Source organism: Muntiacus reevesi, chromosome X (genome assembly GCF_963930625.1).
Source record: "Muntiacus reevesi chromosome X, mMunRee1.1, whole genome shotgun sequence".
Classification (NCBI taxonomy): Eukaryota; Metazoa; Chordata; class Mammalia; order Artiodactyla; family Cervidae; genus Muntiacus; species Muntiacus reevesi.
In genome coordinates, this window is record NC_089271.1 from 143,386,031 (window position 1) to 143,405,791 (window position 19,761).

The following is a 19,761-nucleotide window of genomic DNA, read 5'->3' on the forward strand; positions in this document are numbered from 1 at the left end:
TGTATGTATTAGACTTTATTTCTGATCGTATCTTGAAACAAACTTGAATCAGTTAGAAGGTCCAATTTATTTAAAAGAGATTATTTAGTCCAACTCTTAACTTCCAACCAGGGATTCCATGTACCACAATTTGTTCTAAAATAGCTGAATTTTATAGGTAGCATTGAAAACTTTTATTAAGTATATTAATTTTTCTGTTTGGGGTCATATTACTTTTGTATTTGGAAAAAATAACAGGTAATCATGCAAAATTATTAAGCCTACAGAAATTCTATTTGACCTATAACATTTGTTATAATCTTATTCACATTTTCCAACTTTTTATGCTACTCTTATATTTTCAGGCTAATAAAATAGTTACGTAATTAAGCAACAGTTTCTTTCATAAATACAAAATCCCATGAAAATTAGATAAAAAGAAACATTCTATCATTAAATTCCTTTAAGGTTCACAATTAGTTCTGTTTAGCTTATGGGGATAGCATGTGAACCAACTAGTCTATATATTCAGCTGCCTTTGTTGGAGAACCTCTTTTAAAGGTCAAGGATTAAAAGCAGCCACAGATTCATAAATTGAAGGTCTTTGCTCCCTTTGATAAGTGTATTTCCTAGTAGGTCTGTTCTTCTAAAACAACAGCCATAGAATAGCAGTATGCTTAGTATCCTTTCCTTATTTTATGCTACATATTATATCACCAGTACATTTAGAGAACAGTAGTACTTTCCCTTTTATGTCCATTAATTTGCTAAGGTTTTTTTTTAATTGATCAGAGTCCCAGTTTAAATTTACCTCTCTAGATTCTAGAGTTGACTTTTTTAAGGAACTTGGAAAGAACCTGCTATTTTCCTGGATTCCACTCATAGAATACCCTTGGTGTGTAAATACTGTTGTCTGTTTCATTAAGGAGATAGAATAGGACTTACTTAGTGAAGAGAAACCACCTAAGACAAAATACCTATGGAAAATTAAAGAATCTGCTTGTAATACGGGAGACCTGGTTTCAGTCCCTGGGTCAGGAAGATCCCCTGGAGAAGAGAATGGCTACCCACTCCAGTAACGTTGCTCAGAGAATTCCATGGACCCAGGAGCCTGGTGGGCTCTACAGTCCATGAGGTCTCAGAGACTTGGACACTGAGCGACTAACACACATACCAAACTATATAAGATTCATTCCTACAATTCTGTTATTTATTGTGAATATGTTTATGTTAGGCAGCTATTTGATTGGTATCTGGCATGTATTCTGAGATTTTTCAGTTAAATAGAATACCTAATATGGGAATGCAAGTGGAATAAAAGAACACAGAGGAAGAGTTAAGGGTAACATAACAACAAAAACAAACTGAGCATCCAGCTCCTCTCATCTCATTCTCATCCTTTGGCATTTCTGGTTCTTACCCTGCCCCACTACCTATCTTTTCAGCCTTATGTAGTCTTAGTCGGTAAAGAATATGCCTGCAATGCACCCAGGTTCAATCCCTGGGTTGAGAAGTTCCCCTAGAGGATGAAATGGCAACCCACTCCAGTATTTTTGCCTGGGAAATCCCATGGACAGAGGAGGCTGGCAAGCTATGGTCCATGGAGTCAAAGAGTCGGACATGACTTAGCAACTTCACCACTACCACCATATAAGCTATAATACAATGAAAGTTTATAGTTATGAAGGGGAAAAGATAATAGATGACAGAACAAGCAGAAATGGTAAGGAAATTAAAGAAGCAATATAATCTCCGTAATTTCGCCACTTTCCCTTGACCACCTAATTGAAGCTTAGGTAGCATTCAGTTCAGTTCAGTTGCTCAGTCATGTCTGACTCTTTGCAACCCCATGGACTGCAGCGCACCAGGCTTCCCTGTCCATCACCAACTCCTGCAGCTTGCTCAAACTCATGCCCATAGAGTCAGTGATGCCATCCAACCATCTCATCCTCTTGTCATCCCCTTCTCCCCCTGCCTTCAGTCTTTCCCAGCATCATGGTCTTTTCCAATGAGTCAGTTCATCGTATCAGATGGCCAGAGTATTGGGAGTTTTAGCGTCAACATCAGTCCTTCCAATGAATATTCAGGGCTGATTTCTTTTAGGATTAACTGGTTTGATCTCCTTGCTGTCCAAGGGACTCTCGAGAGTCTTCTCCAACACCACAGTGCAAAAGTATCCGTTCTTCAGCACTCAGCTTTCTTTATGGTCCAACTCTCACATCCATACATGACTACTGGAAAAACCATAGCTTTGACTAGACGGACCTTTGTCGGCAAAGTGATGTCTGCTTTTTAGTATGCTGTCTAGGTTGGTCATAGCTTTTCTTCCAAGGAGCAAGCATCTTTTAATTTCATGGCTGCAGTCACCATCTGATTTTGGAGAAATAAAGCATTATTTTCTTGGTAGCATTAGAGAAGGTTAAAGTCCAAATAACTGTAAATCCATTTCACATGGTAGGTAAGTTTACTGTTGAGTTTTAGATATGACATTAGATCTGAAGTAGAAGTAGAGAATAGCATATGACCATTCTCAATGACTTCTAGAGTTTAGAATTGAAGTTTGAATACTACTTTGTAGGTTGTAATATATTATACACATAGTGTAGCATTTAATCCTCAATTCTATCACAGGAGGAAAAGGAATGCTTGAACCTTAACCAACTTCTTTAAGTTTACTTTCTGGATTGCTAAGGCCCATAGACTGCATAGGGCTCAATGCTCTTTTGGTATTTTCAAAGGAACTTCTACCCTAGAAATTACCTTTTTATGTGATTGGATTTATTTGCTGGATACACAAAGGTCTTTTAAAGTGTCTCATCTCGAGGGACACAGTGGTATCCTGTAACACTTGAAAATTAAAAGGTGATCCTCCTTCCTTAGCAAGTAAACACAAACCCCCACCTCTAGGAAGTAGAAATCAGGTGTGTGTATGTGTGTTACTCAGTCGTGTCCTACTGTGACCCCATAGACTGTAGCCGTCCAGGCTCCTCTGTCCATGGAGTTCTGCAGGCAAGAATACTGGAGTGGGTGGTCATTCCTTTCTCCAGGGGATCTTCCCAACCCAGGGATCGTACTTCAACCCAATTAAAAGAGAGCCAAGGCCAAGCTGCTCAGCCATGGCAGGTAGAGCATCTATTTTATCAATGTTGGAAAAACATCTGATCTGTAACATATGAAATCCTTCCTTACACTGTAAACCATGAGGGCAAGAATCATGTCTCTTATTATTAACAGCTGTGTCTCCACTGCTTGGCATGCTGCACAGCACATAGTAGGTACTCAGTAAATATTTATGGAATGGATGGTAGTGTACAATATTGGAAACTCATTTAAAAAATTAGTTTTATTTGTCATGAGAGAAGATATATGAAGGTAATACTTATTTTCTAGCTTTCCATGTCTTTAATTTTTGTTTGGTTTGGTAATTTTGTTGTGTGTTTGAATGGAAGTAGAAGAAAGGGGAAGGATCTAGCTCCCAGATTTAAGCTGATCCTAAGGGGCCACAGAGATTGTTGAGGTGGCTTTGTGAAAGGCCCTTAATAAAATAAGAGAGACTTTATACTGCAGCTGTTTACTGATATTCAGAGGCAGAACTACCTATTTTTATCCCTTGGCCACATTCCAATGAACTGTCCCAGCAGATGGAGCAGAGGGTAAGAATTGGAATATCCTTTGAGTGAATAGTTGAAATTTGCAAGATACATAACCTCTGACTTTCCAGTTTCTAGAGAGGGATAATAACCAGGTTAGGGATGCCTACTCTCTGCCTCGTACCTCTGACTAGTGTCAGTATCTGGTACTCTTGTTACCCTCTCTCAGGTGTACTCTGAGAGTACTCTGAGAGGTGTACCCTGTTCGTCTTCCCCTAACTTTACTATTAGCAAACGGAGCTCTTTTATCTAAACAAGAAAGGCAGCTGTGCCATAGCCTCTGTTAGTGAAAAGAGGCTACCTTTACCTTTATAATATGTGACTCTAATGCAGTGGGAGTGTTTATGTACACACAAACCACACAGGAAAATCAGTGCCATTACCCCATGGTTATTTCCTATGTTTTCACTTAATGGTTTTGCCCAGAAATACCAAAAGGAAGAACTTTTTACAAGTGTTCTTCATTTGTAAGCCAAACATTCAGCCTACCTATCTTAGGATGCACTTTTACCTTTCTGATTTCTTCTGATTTCTTTTTTCTTGTGTAATTGCAGCTTTGGCTTTACAGATAAAGTCATAAAGAAGAGCCAGTGTCCCATCGGAGTCTTTGGTAATGGTTTCAAGTCAGGCTCCATGCGGCTAGGAAAGGATGCTCTTGTCTTCACCAAGAACGGGGGCACTCTCACTGTTGGACTCCTATCACAGACATACCTGGAATGTGTCCAGGCCCAAGCAGTTATTGTACCAATTGTTCCATTCAACCAGCAAAACAATATCCTTTCTGGAAATGGGAAATGTTAGTTAAAAATTAGTCTAACCTGACAATTTTGATAGAAACCTCTTTCTTCAGGTCAAATGCAGCTATCAAAAGTTTCCATATTTAAAGAGGTACTCAGATGTCTTAAATTTAACTAGAATTTCACCCTATTAAATATTATTAAAATAAATGGATCATTGGAAGAAACTGAGAAATATTTTTGTTATTTTGCAGTCTTCATTGTTACATGATTTGATCTATATACTGTCTCCACCCCCTCACCACTCCTACGGTACAGTTCCCTGGGGCCTTCTCTCTTTTTTCCCCATAAAAGTAGTTATATTTGTGTCACCCTCCTAGAAACATACTGTTCATTTAGCTTATCTGACAGCTGAATAGCTCATTTTTCTGTACCTGGGCAAGCTATTATATCAGTTAGATACCAGGTTGTCTTTACGCAGACAGTATAGCAATAAAGTTTGAACTCATTGCTTCCAAAGAGTCTAAAAATTCAGACTTTGATCTGTTTCTTAAGTATAGGACTGTCTTAATTTACATGGAGTGTTTGAAGCAATATTCTGCAAGGGTAACTGATTTTGGTATTTGTCTCTATAATCTTTCTGCATCCCCCCTCCCCACTTCCCTTTCTTCTGAAGCAGTAATGCCATGCTTTGTATCTTTATGTCTATATTTTGTCTAAACATGCAACCCAAAAGGCAGATCTTCCTGTGATAGCATCCTCTGAAGATAATTTTTCTTTGACTATACTTGGTTTTACAAAAAATGATTATTACTGAGGATTCTTTGCCCAGCCTAGAAGCCATCTTGAACTATTCAATTTTCAACAGTGAAAATGACCTGCTGTCCCAGTTTGATGCCATCCCAGGCAAAAAAGGCACTCGTGTTCTCATTTGGAACATCCGCAGGTATAGTATCCAAGAGTGATAGATTCTGATAAACAGAAGCAGTATGATGAAGCATATTTTAATAAATCTCTTCTCTAGAGAAGCAGAGTAGATAAATTTTGATACATGTTTGTATCTCATTGCATACTTTTCCTTAACTTTCTTAGAACCACAGCTCTGTTTGAGACAGTGCTTCTTAGTGGTAAAATGTGCAGCTTGATAATGTGGAGACCTGTATACATATCCTGAGGCTGTTACCATCAAGATAGTTCAATATTATTCTAAAATCTTCCTAATCCATTATAAATATCTATTGTATATTCTCAGACACTGTTTAGAGATAGGTCAGTGATAGTTATTTCACCTATTTGACAGTGAAAATGAAGTATAAGGAAGAAAATTTAGGGTAACAAAGCACAACACAATCTTAAAATAATAAGGACATGTGTATTTGTGCTTTCAGAGTAGTTGGATCAAAAGTAGAAAAATCTTTGAAGCAGATAAATTTGAACTATAATGAAGTTGACTTCAGGTCATATATTTAGAACTACCTAGAAATAGTTTAGGATATGTCATTTGTCTCATCTTGTCATGTTAAATGAAATAGTGTCCATTGAAAACAAAAAATCTTCAATATAAAATAGAAGTGGAAAAAAAATAGAAGTGGTACTCTTATGTTTAATAGAACACAATATCAAATATATTCATTCTTCTTTTTCTCCATAGGTCAAGTATTTTGCCTCATTTCTTAGTTGGGTAAAACTTAGTTAAAAAACTGGTGGTCTGTATAGAAAGTGCTTTGAATTAAAAAGAAAAAAAAAGTAAGGTAATTTATATCCTCCTGTGTCCTACTGGGAAAACCTCAAGTAGTATAATTTATATTATAAAGGATCATTTTCATGAGGTATTTCCAGTGATTTAAACACATTCTCAGCAGACTTTTCTCTTTGTATATTGTTTCTCAGTTACATGGTACTAGGTATTACATAAATAAGATTCCATGGTCAAATAACTTTGGGAAAAGCTGGCTTAAACAGAGCTTACCACATAACTTTATTATAGCACTTCTGAGAGGCTTTAGTATGCTAAAACATTATTTCAACATACAGTGAAAATATTTAAGAGAGCAATATAGTATGCAGTTTCCAAATTTCAAAAACCTGTCTTTCCAGACCTCTTTTCCTTGGACAGTGAATGGTGAGGGCCATGGGGGACAGGAATCTCCTCAGAGTACATTTGTTGGAGTGGGATGGGTAGCAGGAATCAGGATTATCCTGGAAAATATAGAATATACTGTTATAATGACCTGAGCTTTATACAGGATATGTATGATAGTGGCTCTGGTTCAACCCTGAAAAAGGAGCTACATTTTCAACACAGCAACTCTGAGCCTCTGAAGCCTCAAGTATGAGGGAGGTTTCCCTAGAGCTAGAGGTGGCTCTGGAAATCAGGAACTGATTTTATTTGATTATACAGACTTTATATCTTTATTTCATATTTAAGAGTATCTTGGGGCACTGCCATTACACAGAACAAATTTGGGGTACTGTTATTCTCATATATGTTTTCTCTCTGTAACCCATCATTTGTTTGGAGTTTTTTCTGGTAACAAAGATGAGTCTTGTCTTTTTTCTTCTGGCAGTTGTGAGTGATGTAGCCCAGGGTCTTGGAATAGACCATATTTAAGTGACCTGAAGGGATTATGAGAAGAAATGTCCTTGGGAAAGGAATATGAGTACTATTATATTTAAATGACAATTATATAAATGATCTCCTAGAAGACTAACAAGGATATGTTGTTTCTATCACAACCTTTTTTTTTCCTTCTAAGAAATAGAATTAGATCTGGGGAAATCTTATTAGTCCTTATACTATTACTGAAGTTAGAAAGAATAGATTTTGATTCATCTGTTTATTCAGTTGGAGGAAATTATGTTGAATGACCTACCTAACAATTCTATATTAAGATCCTGCCTGGAGGATAGCTGATGTATCCATTTGATTTATCAGATTACAGACATCCCCACCTTCCATTTTTTCTTTCCTTTGCTACTTGGTATCACACCTCTATGAAACATATTAGAATTGTTTAGACTGGAAATACCCTTAAATATTGTGTGACCTTCAAAGCAAATAACACATAGTTCCTTTGAACTGGTAGTCAGAGAAAGAAATAGGTATCTGAGTTTTGGCTCATGTTATTTCTTTTCTCTTGGGTTCCTAGTGCATTTTTGTCCTTTGGAGCCAGTTTTTGTTAGATTGGTACTTGTCTCTTTTACCCAGAAATAAAGATGGAAAGTCTGAGTTGGACTTTGATACAGATCAGTATGATATCCTGGTAACAGACTTTGGCACAGATGAAAAAGAGACTGGCGGCGTTTCCTCTGAGCTGCCAGAAACAGAGTACTCATTACGGGTGAGTAAGAGTGGTTTTTCTTCAACAATGAGAGGTAAGATGTCCTGTAACATGAAAATATTACATAACAAAATCTCACTTTAGTTATATAAAGATGACAACCTTTTAACCCTATACTCGGATTCCTTTTTACTGTCTGCACTCAAACAGTGTAGCTAATGTAGACAGCAGTACTTAGTATGATAGTTGATGTAGAATAACAAACTGAGTCAAATCTTTGCCCAGATGAGATCTCAGATGCTAGCAGCGTTTTGTGGGGATGTCAGTAGAATTGTCAATATTGTGTAATAACTTTCCCTTCACTGTTCCATAGGCGTTTTGTGGCATTCTATACATGAAGCCACGAGTGAAAATTTTTCTGCGTCAAAAGAAGGTGACTACCCAGATGATTGCCAAGAGCCTGGCCAATGTAGGATATGATATATATAAACCTACCTTCACAGTATCCTTTCAACTACATGAAACTGACCTCTTTGTTTCAGGATTAGATTTCCAGGTTGGCACAGAAAAACAGAAATCTTTCCTTTTCCAGTTAAAAAATGTGTGTTATAATACAAGCCCTATTTTACTAAGGAGGTATTTCTGAAACCAACCTATGCACCAGTTTTATCAGAGATCACCTGGAAACTATTAAAATAATACAACATCCTGAGTCTTTAGAGATTCTGGTTCAGTAGATGCTGAAATCTCTTTTTTTAAAAAAAAAATAAATATTTTTTATTTTAAAAATCCTCCACAGATCATAATGAATAACCAAGTTTGAAAATCTCTACTATAAGGAATGATCCACACTGTTAGGTTTGTACAGGAATTTTGTTACATATTAATTGATTGAAGTAAGCAAAATGTTGACTTAAATTTGTTAATCTTTTGGATAGTCTATGAGTTTTGCTGTAAGAAGTCCAGATTTCTGTTGATAGAAGTTAGGAGATGAGAAACCTAGGGTGAGAGAAATCTTCAACAGATTTTACATGGATTTCCTTGTACTTCTCATAATTGCAGCCATTCAGAGAAGTTAATTACTCACTTTCACTTCTGCCCCCCTGGTTGCACTGGGAATGGATTTCAAACACTTGAGGAATCTTAAGGCAAACTATGGGAATTAAGTTCATCTTTGTTTAAGAATTTGGGGGTCAAACAAGTGTTTGAAAGGATGAGAATTCATAAGTACTTTTGAAGAATTTCTCTTGTCATTTACTTTCTAGTAATAAGCTCAGCTCTTGGCCCAAGAAACCTGTTCACGCACTGTTTACTTTATCAGAGGCATTATCTATCTTAATTCTTCCCTTGACCAAAAATTAGAAATTGCTGTTCCCTTTTTAAATAGCCATATTGTTGTTACTCATAAGCAGATTGATTTTCTCCTTTTGGAGAACACAATCCTTGTCTACTATGAAAGTTAAAAAAAAAACCCTAAACACACTAGAGCTAACATCATTAGCATCTGTAGGTAAATTAGTTGTAATATCACTGTATGGAACTGGGATCTTAGTGGCTTAAGTTTAACAGAGCCAGTCTAAAGTGCTTTTCAACTACTGTTTCAGGATATACCATATTTCTGCCTTCAGCTTCTTTCTCTTACGGGTTTCTATCAGGATACCTTCTAAGCATCTATTCTGTATATACCTCAGCTCTTCTCAGCCTCCCTTCCCATTAAACTAGTTACCTTCCCCTGTTAGAATTTGAGCTAAATGAATTCACTATAGGTATGAGTAAAATGTAATTTCTAATAAAATTTCTCCAAAGGTCACTGAGGGAAAAGATACTGATACTAACTTATTTATTCCTCAGTTATCAAAGGCTTCTTCTCCCCTCTTGTTCTTTCCCCTCATAATAATTTGGGAACCTCCTACTCCAGTGTACTCCCACATCATAATTTAGAGTTTAAAAGTGTACAACAGAAACAATTCGACAGTCTTTATCTTTAAAGTGTTAATTTTGTGGTGTAGAATTTTGGTTTTTTGTTTTGGGCAGTTTTACCCTATTTTGTTTTTGCATTGGAATGGGGTCTTACTTGTAGTTTGATTTGGGCTTCTGGAGACCAGAACATGAGATGTTGTGAACCAAATATTACTGTGTTATGTATCACTTATGTCATGTCTTCATATCATACCTGGTCCGTTTGTCACATGGATTTGATGCAAGTAGCTTGTTACTTAGAGATGATAATGGAGATCAGTTTTTGAAAAAGTAAGAAAAGTAAATTTTAACTCATTTAGACATGAAGATTTCTTTTAGTATTTGTTTTAATGAAAATCTCAGTTTCTTTCTCTCCCCTTTCTCACTTCCTTACATTGATTTTTAAATCAAATAGGACTTGCTAAAAATTCATAATTATTCATGTTTCTGTATAATAAGTTCTCTTTGTTTCATTTATTCAAGCTTGTTAACTTCTTCCCATGAAATAGATTACAACAGGATTAGTGTGCATTGGTGGTATAGTGGTGAGCATAGCTGCCTTCCAGCAGAATTATTGTCCTTTACTTTTGAAAGTGATTTTGTTCCTTGTGCTTTTGCTTTCATTGTGTTTTGTATGATTAGTTGGACATACCTTACTGCCTATAATTGTGTTGTGCCATGTATTTATCTAGTAGTAAATTAGGCAGTTAGCAAAGGTTAGGTAATGTTTTGTGTTTTATGAATTTTAGATCACTGATGATACTTTGATATGTTTTCTTATAGTCTTTATGCATATATTTATAGTACATATTTTTCAGTGATACTTATTATAATATTCTGAACATTTCCTAATATTCCCAAATATTTTTCAAGGGCATAATTTTCTTTGTTGGCAGAGTAATGTCTCTGCTTTTTATTTTTATTTATTTTTTATTATTATTTTTCAAATTATTTTTTCCATTTATTTTTATTAGTTGGAGGCTAATTATTTTACAATATTGTAGTGGTTTTTGCGATACATTGACATGAATCAGCCATGGATTTACATGTGTTCCCCACGCCGATCCCCCCTCCCTCCTCCCTCTCCACCTGATCCCTCTGGGTCTTCCCAGTGCACCAGGCCCGAGCACTTGTCTCATGCATCCAACCTGGGCTGGTGATCCGTTTCACCCTAGATAATATACATGTTTCGATGTTGTTCTCTCGAAACATCCCACCCTCGCCTTCTCCCATAGAGTCCAAAAGTCTGTTCTGTACATCTGTGTCTCTTTTTCTGTTTTGCATATAGGGTTATCGTTACCATCTTTCTAAATTCCATATTCAAAGGCATAATTTTAAGAACTGCGTAACAGACTATGTGGCTACACTAACATTTATTTAGTCATTCCCTTATTGTCAAACATAAATTATTTGCTTTTTAAGCCATTATAAATCATTGATAAATCTCTGTAACTCATAAACCATCATGGTCTTCTCTCACTATTTCTGTAGTATAAATTCCTGAAATAGAATTACTTGGTCAAAGGTTAAGAATATTTTTAAAGCTGTTGATGCAGATTTTTAAAATGCTTTGTAAAAAGTTTGTACCAGTTTATATACACTGGTGTTTGATGTTTTTTTGCTATAATATAATGCAAAATTTATTTGTGTGCTAAAGCCCCTGGTGTTTGTCTCCTTAATGATTTTCTTCTCAGAATAAGCAGGTGAAAATAACTTTTGGGTTCTCTTGCAAGAATAATAATCAGTTTGGAGTAATGATGTATCATAACAACCGCCTCATAAAGTCTTTTGAGAAGGTGGGGTGCCAGGTGAAGGTGAGTAGTTAATGTTTCTTTGTCATAGAAGGCTGAACAGAGTAGGAAGAGGATTTAAATTTTGCAAAAGCGATAAACCAATGAATGACTTTTTACTGCCATCTTGAGATGGTTGTTAAATCTGATCCAGGAATTATATCAGTGAGCTGTCTTACGTTCAGAAGCTCTTTCTATTTCTCATTCTTCATAAATGTTAACCCAGGAGCTTTACTGGATGCATTTTTAGGTCACTGTTAATAAGAGGTAGAATGAGAGCACCAGCAACTCTGCCATGTGTATAAGTTTACTAATATTTGAGGTAGCGCTTTCCATTTTCTTGTGGAGACAGTAAGGCAAAGTGGAAGATGCATAAAATTTAATGTTTGATAACCAGGATTTGAGTCCCAGCTTTTTCAACTAAAATCCATGTAACCTTGGCTACGTTGTTTAATTTCTCTGTGGCTCAGTTTTCTTACCTGTAAAATGGAAACAATAGTAGTTTTACTTGCTCTACCTACCTTAAAGTTTACAGGGCTGAGAGATTTAAGTGGAATAGATCATGCAAAAGTGCTTTATAACTGAAGTATAGAAATATTACCATCATCTTCAGGTTTTAATAACAACGTAAGTGGTAATATCCACAAGTATCCCATTCATCCCTATTTTATAGATAAGATTGCTAAAGCACAAAGGATGATAAGCTGCTTTATATTACACAGTAGGACAAAGTTTTACATATGACCCAGGAGAGCTAGTTTGCAGCCTGTATTTCTTTTCATTGTTGTATCATCTTTATACAACTTGTTTGTGTGCCTAATTACACTTTGACTCAGTTCTTTCCATTAAAGAATACAAAAATGATTTTAAGTCCAAAAATCTTTTGTATCAATTTGTAATTAATCACTACAGGTGTGACTCTTTCACAGTTGTTTGGTGGCCTTACATATCTAAAAATTGTTTTAATAGTGTGATGATTACATAGCATCCTTAATTTTTTCAGATGGAGTTTGATTTTAGTTCCTTAGAACAGGAGTATATAACCTTAAATTTTTTTTAGTATTATCATTCTTTGTTCAAATGAAATCTCATGGCAATTCCTTAATATAAACAGATGAAAGTGCCTTGAGGTAGCATGGGTGAAATAGAGTTTTCCTGGAAAATCCTAGGGAATCTATGGATCACAGTTTGAAAATCTCTGCCCTAAAATTTGGCAGAGGTTCCAATTCATTGTAATACTTGCAGTCTATTGGAGTAAATTCCCAGTGTTTCTCTAAATATTACTGGTCTTTCCTTGCCTGTGAATGTTGTATAACCTTTCTGTTATTGTTTGGAATCAAAAGGAAGTGCCTCAAGGCAGTCAACATTAATGTAAGTGTTAAAATTACTATTTTTTTTCTAAGCCAACTCATGGAGAAGGTGTGGGAGTAATTGGAGTCATTGAGTGCAATTTCTTAAAACCTGCCTACAATAAACAAGACTTTGAATACACCAAGGAGTACCGGTGAGTCACTCCCAACCTGAGTTGTTTCTAATAGTTTGTTCAGATATGATTCTGTTCTCTGAAAACTCTAAAATCATCTCTTAAAACCAGTCAGATAAGTTAACAGAATTCCTTCAAATCTGTTTTCTAAGGTTATAAATAAAATGATTTGATTTTTAAATTAAACCTCACTGATGGATGATGTATGGAGCCCAGTTGAAATAAACTTTAAAAATTATGGAAAGAGCATAGGGGTTATTTAGTAAAATACTTATGGTGAAACAGTTTTTTAAAACTTTTTATTTTGTATTGGGGAATAGCTGATTAACAAAAAATGTTGTGATAATTTTAGGTGAACAGGAAAGGGACTCAGCCATACATATACATGTATCCATTCTCCCCCAAACCCTGCTCACATCCAGGCTGCCACATAACATTATTGAGCAAAGTTCCATGGGCTATACAGTAGTTCCTTGTTGGTTATCCATTTTAAATATAGCAATGTGTACATGCCCATCTCAAACTCAGTAATTTATCTCTTCCCCTCATCCTTCCCCCCAACAGCCATAAGTCTATGAGTCTGTTTCTGTTTTATAAGTTCATTTGTATTATTTCTTTTTAGATTCCACATATAAAGGGTATCATGATATTTCTTCTCTGTCTGACTTCACTCAGTATGACACTCTCTAGGTCCAACCATGTTCCTGCAAATAGCATTATATATTTCATTAATTTATTTTTAGGAGACAAAGGAGTTGTTAAAGTCAGAGTATAATTGTTTTAAAACTTGTAGGGAGGGATAGATCATACATTCCTTCTTTCATCAAGTATTATGAGATATCCCCTCTGCCATTACAGACATAAGAATGAAAGTTAAGAATCCTAGATGCCTATGAACAAATGGGATGAGATGTATGTAAATGCTGTGTGTGTGTTAAGTCACACACACAGCATTTAGTCGTGTCCAGCTCTTTGTGACCCCATGGGCTGTAGCCCTCCAGGTTTCTCTGTCCATGGGATTTTCCAGGCAAGAATACTGGAGTGGGTTGCCATATCCTCCTCCAGGGGATCTTCCCAACCCAGAGATTGAACCAGCGTCTTTTAGTTCTCCTGCATTGGCAGGTGGGTTCTTTACCACTGGCCCCACCTGGGAAGCCCCTATATGTAAATAAGAAAGTTAAATACCTATAAAATTGTATTAATGAGGGCTGTATGCCAAATGGGAAGCAGCTTTAAATAAAGCCTAAAGGAGTCAAGGAAGGCTTCACAAAGCAGAATACATTTGAACTGAAACTTCAAGGAAAACTTGGAGTTTGCTAGGTGAACGAAGTGGGGGAAGGACATTCTAAGTGGAGGAAAGTATGTAAAAGGGCAAAGGGTGTTCTCGGAGTATAGAGAAAGAAGGTGTGAGGACTTATGATGTTGTTTTCCTTGAAATCTCAGTAGCAAATCTTTTGTTAGAGTAGGGGGAAAGTAATTCCCTAAATCTTTTTTTGTTTTGTGTCCAAAACTGTAATAAAATTAGTTAAAGGTTGTGCCTTAGTTTATACGAAACCATAAGAATTTTAAGTTTAATATTTGACAGACTGATAACTATTTGGATGACAACCTCAGATTAATTTCAGGGTAATTGGTTCTTGGTCCCTAGGGCTACTCAGTGATTGTGATAACTACCTGCCCTTAGTTTAAGTAAAATAGTCTTTTAAACATGAGTCTGGCCCATAATGAAGATCTTTGATTAGGACTTGACTCACAAGAATGAAAATTTAGGAATGACATCAGTTTGGCAAAAGTCCAGAGCCAAGCGAGTCATTCTATTTCTCTTGAGTGAAAGGAGTAGTGAATTTCTGGTGATTAACCAAATAGTTGGAGAAGGCAATGGCACCCCACTCCAGTACTCTTGCCTGGAAAATCCCATGGACAGAGGAGCCTGGTAGGCTGCTGTCCATGGGGTCACGAAGAGTCAGACATGACTGAGCGACTTCACTTTCACTTTTCACGTTTATGCATTGGAGAGGGAAATGGCAGCCCACTCCAGTGTTCTTGCCTGGAGAATCGGGGTCGCACAGAGTTGGACACAACTGAAGTGACTTAGCAGTAGCAACCAAATAGTTGAGATTTGTGAAATCCAAATGTTAGATACTAAAACTATGTAACATCCTTTTATGCCATCTCTGCCACCCCTGCCTCTACCTTTTACATTTTAGAGGTATTAGACCCTTGGCTTGTGGTGTTTCATTTCAGTATGATGAGTTTTAGGTGATGGCAGGGGAATCCAAATGGAGGTATTACATAGAGAGTAGGTTTATTCAGTTAAACATATGGGACTTCTGGCTTAAGTAGCTTAATATCTGCTGCACATTTTATTAAAAACAGAAAACTAGTATGCTAGCCTGCATACACAATCTTTTTGAGGATGAGAAATTTGTGTAACTCACCCCAATTCTGTCATCATTTCCCTTTTCACTCTGTTTTATATTCACTGAAAAAAGTGTTTTGGTAATATATGAGGGAATTTGAGAAGGTGATTAGAGAAGATTGTTTGCCATCACAGACTCATCCTAAGAGTATTTATTATAGATTTCAAAACTGCTAAAAGGGGTTTCAGCCATCACACTACTGGAATGTCTACAAATAAATCACTTGTAATATCACTTTTAATAGTTGTGGATATCAAATTTCAGCTGCAACTACCAGGACTCAAACTTATAACATTTTTAGAGTGAATTTCAGCTTAAGAAACGCAATCAACACATACTAACTGAGCACCTCACAGGTGCATGGCACAGGGGCTAGGTTTTGTGGAATTTTCCAGAGATATTCGAGACACAGTTGCTGTCTTTGAGGAGCTCACAGTCTAATTGTAATGACAGATTATCACCAACATGAAACAAGAGCAATAAACTATTTGATCATTTGGAACTAATTGGGATGGTACAGGAGACATTTGCTGATAAAACAGATAGGGAAGGTTTTAGGTAAACAGTGTGACTTAAGATTTGCCTTAAAGATACAGGGTTTAGAAAAGGGAGAGAGGGGAATTCCAGGATGAAATTATAGCAGGAGCTAAATAAGGCAATGACAGAAACTCAGAATGGGAAGAATATGGGGAGTTGGGGATAAGGGGATGTAACTAGAGCGAAGGGAAATAGAGTCAGATGGATAGCATAGGGCCCTATCCTAAGGCAGGGGTTGGCAAATCTTTCTGTGAAGGGGCAGGAAGTAAATAGTTTTAGCTTTACAGGCTGTGTGGTCTCTGTCACTACTACTCAGTTGTGCTGTAGTATGAAAGTACTCAGTTCTGCTACGGTATGAACACAGCCACAGACATAAGTAAAGGAATGAACATGTCTGTGTTCAATACAGTTTTGTTTACGAAAACAGGCAGCAGCCTGGATTTGGCCCACAGGTTGTAGTTTGTTGACCCCTTCCTTAAAGCCCCACTTCCCAAAGTGTGTACCAAGCTGCACATAATGAAGTCACAAGGGAGCCACGGGATATTTAAAATTTTTGAGGGGAGTACAATGGTACTTGACTCTTGCCTGTAAGTAGTAGAAATTGTTTTCTCTTGCTCTCGTAACAAATTACCACAAACTTAGTGCCTTAAGATAACACTGATTGATTGGCTTAGAGTTCTGTAGGTTAGAAGTTCATCTCAGATTTCACTGGGCTAAAACCAAGTTGTTGGAAAAGCTGCATTTATTTCTTGAGGCTCTAGGGGTGAATCTATTTTGTTGGCTTTTCTAGCTTTTAGAGTCTGCCAGCATTCCTTGGCCCATGGTCCTCTTCCTCCATCCATATTCAAAGCCATCAATGATGGCTCAGGTCCTCATATCATGTCACTCTGATGACCTTGCTTCTGTCATTACATCTTGTTTGATTCTGACTCTTCTGCCTCACTCTTCCACTTTTAAGGACCCTTATGACTGTGTTGGTAATTCAAGATCATCTCCCTATCTTAAGGTCAGCTGATGAGTAACCTTAATGCCACCTGCAATTTGATTTCCCCCTTGACATGTAACCTGATATATTCACAGGTTTCAGGGATTAGGACATAGACATCTTTGGAGGACCATTATTCTGCTATGACAGTCTGCTCTCTGGCCTCCTAAGATGCACTTACATCACACATGCAAAATGCATCTATACCATCCCAGCATCCCCCAAAGTCTCAACTCTTAGAGCAACTTAGTCTAAGTTTTTAATGTCCTCAACTCACAATTCCCAAGTCTCCTCTAAATCAAATATGAATGATACTGAGTCTGATGCATCTTGGGGTAAAATTCCTCTCCATCTGCAGATGTGTGTCTTTTAATTTTTTTTTTTTTTTTTGTATTTTGCTCCTAAAATACAATAGTGGGACAGACATAGGATACCAGTTATAGATGTTCCAGTTCAAACAGGGAGAAAATTTGAAGGAAAAAGGAATCCAGGCAAGCTAACTTCACTAAATTTCAAGGCCTGGAAATACTCTTCTGGGGCTTTCAGCTCCACCCTTTGGACTTAAGGCTCTATTCTGTCCTCATGGCTCTACCCTCAGACTTGACTTTCCTTTTTCTTGAAGGATAGCATGTATTTATGTGTGTTTCCCAGGAGGCTCAGTGATGAAGAATCCACCTGCCAATGCAGGAGGCATGGATTCGATTCCTGGGTCAGGAAGGTTCCCTGGAGGAGGAAATGGCAATCCACTCCAGTATTCTTGGCTGGAGAATCCCCATGGACAGAGGGACTTGATGAACTATAGTCCATGGGGTCACAAAAGAGTTGGATGCAACTGAACACAAAAACACACACAAGTGTGTATTTGTAGCTGAGTAGTTTCATCTCGTTTCAACTTGTTTCTTGACTGGAGAGTTTTGGGGGTCCAACAACCTCTTTTCACACTCTCTCTGTTTTAGGCCAATCTAGTAGGTTTTTTTATTGTTAATTGGAGGCTAATTTGTTTATTTAATTTATTAAATTTATTTATTTTATTTGGAGGCTAATTACTTTACGATATTGTAGTGGTTTTTGCCATACATTGACATGAATGTCTTAGTATTAATGTACAATTCTCAAGAACTTTGTGGGTCTCAGGTATAGATCATGGATACGCTGTCATTCAGACAAGAGATTCTTGACAGATCTTTCTTAGATAGTCCTATTTCTATTCTTCTGCTGAGATGGTGGTGGAGATCTAATTAATATGTTCAGTCTTTTCAGAGAACTTTTTGTATGACTGAGTACTTTGACCTTTTGATCTTCCTAAGATATTAGCAAAAGGTTGTCCAGCCACTGCCTTGGCTTTACATTTTAGCATCTTTTGCAATCAGAATAAGCTGAGACTTTCCAAAATCATTAAGTCCTGGTTCGTTTTTTATTGAACAGTTCTTCCCTCAGTTTCTTTCTTTCTTCTCACATTTTATGTAAGCAGGCAGCCACTAGACCACACTTTCAGCACCTTGCTTGGAAATTTCAACTAAATGTCCAGTTTTGTCGTTTAGGAGTTCTGCTTTCCACCTTGTATTGGATCCAATTCTGCTAAGCTTTCTACCACTACATAACAAGGAATACCTTCCCTCAAGTTTTCTAATAACATGTTGCTAATTTCCTTCTGAGCCTTTACCAGCAACAATTTTAACATCCATAATTCTGCTAACAATCTGTTCCCAGTGACTTAGAAATACTCTGAGGAAGTTTGTGTTTTTTCTACCATGATGTACACTTCTGGGTGCTCACCAGTGAGGTGTTTAACATCCATATTTCTACAGTCTGTTCAAGGCAATCCAGGCAATTTGTGTAATGTTCTTCAAATTCTTCCAGCCATTGCCCCACTGCCCAATCCCAAACCACTTCCACATTTTTAGGTATTTGTTATGCTAACACCACACTTCTAGGTATAAAAATGTTTAATTACTTTTGATTACATCATATCTTTGTGAATCTGGGATTTTTTTGTGATTACAGTGATAAAAAGCAAGTAATACACAAAAAATCAGTGTTGAATAAGAAATTAGGGATGTTGTGTCCAATTTGATTCCAAGGTTTGAGCAATTGTTCAGTATCCAACAGGCATACCCATTCCATTATAAGTAATTGTGGCTATTTAAGATTGAAATAGAAATATTTTAGTATATATATTTTCAGATGGACACTACATTTTAGTCCATACTTATTGTTTGTACATAACTGTTTAATAGCAAGTGGAACTAGTACATAATTCTTTAGACCTAAGGGTGCCATGCAAAACTTGAGACACTACAGGTACCATGAACCGAAACAGTTTGAGAACTTCTGTTTTAGAGGGATATTGGCTAGAGTAGTTGATACTTTGGGCAATGATAATTCATTGTTTATTCTTGAATAAAGGGGTGACTTGAAATAATTCTGTCTTAAGAATATAATACTTACATACTGCTCTATGACTTATAAAGTGCTTTACATGAATTATATCAGTTGATAAACCTGGAAACAGGGTGCAGGATAGGTTAGAAAGAATTATATACTATTTGAGTAATCTAGGTGTGAGGTGAAGGTCTGAAATAAGACTGCTGTGAAAAAGGAAATATATGACAGATACTATGAAAAAAAGATTTAAAAATTTGGTGATATATTAATAATGGGATAAGGAAAATAAAGGAGAGGAAGACTCAAAGGTCACTTTAAAGTCTCAAATTTAGTAGACTGGGATACTGGCAGATAGAATACTGAGATTGGGAAAAGGAACAATTTCATGTAATGGCAGTGGTTGGATTGTAGTGGATTAAGACAGGAGTATGAAGAGAAGATAGTGGATATAGACCACATATACCAGGATTGGGGAAGTGAAAGGAAAGAGATTAATAGAACAGTGAAATTAAACCAAGTTTTTGCAAGAAGGAATGGAGTTTCAAAATTCATGAT

At 36.7% G+C, this 19,761-nt stretch overlaps 1 protein-coding gene across 3 annotated transcripts in view; it reads left to right on the forward strand.

The window, feature by feature from the left end:
* The window catches only part of MORC4 (MORC family CW-type zinc finger 4), a 59,266-nt gene that overhangs the window by 8,821 nt on the left and 30,684 nt on the right, over positions 1 to 19,761 (forward strand). For all 3 annotated transcript variants that reach the window (XM_065916475.1, XM_065916477.1, XM_065916478.1), the window contains 6 exons: positions 4,184 to 4,401; positions 5,165 to 5,312; positions 7,575 to 7,707; positions 8,021 to 8,149; positions 11,301 to 11,420; positions 12,800 to 12,900. In XM_065916475.1, coding sequence (XP_065772547.1) covers positions 4,184 to 4,401; positions 5,165 to 5,312; positions 7,575 to 7,707; positions 8,021 to 8,149; positions 11,301 to 11,420; positions 12,800 to 12,900 — 849 coding nt within the window. The remainder of the gene's footprint in view (positions 1 to 4,183; positions 4,402 to 5,164; positions 5,313 to 7,574; positions 7,708 to 8,020; positions 8,150 to 11,300; positions 11,421 to 12,799; positions 12,901 to 19,761) is intronic.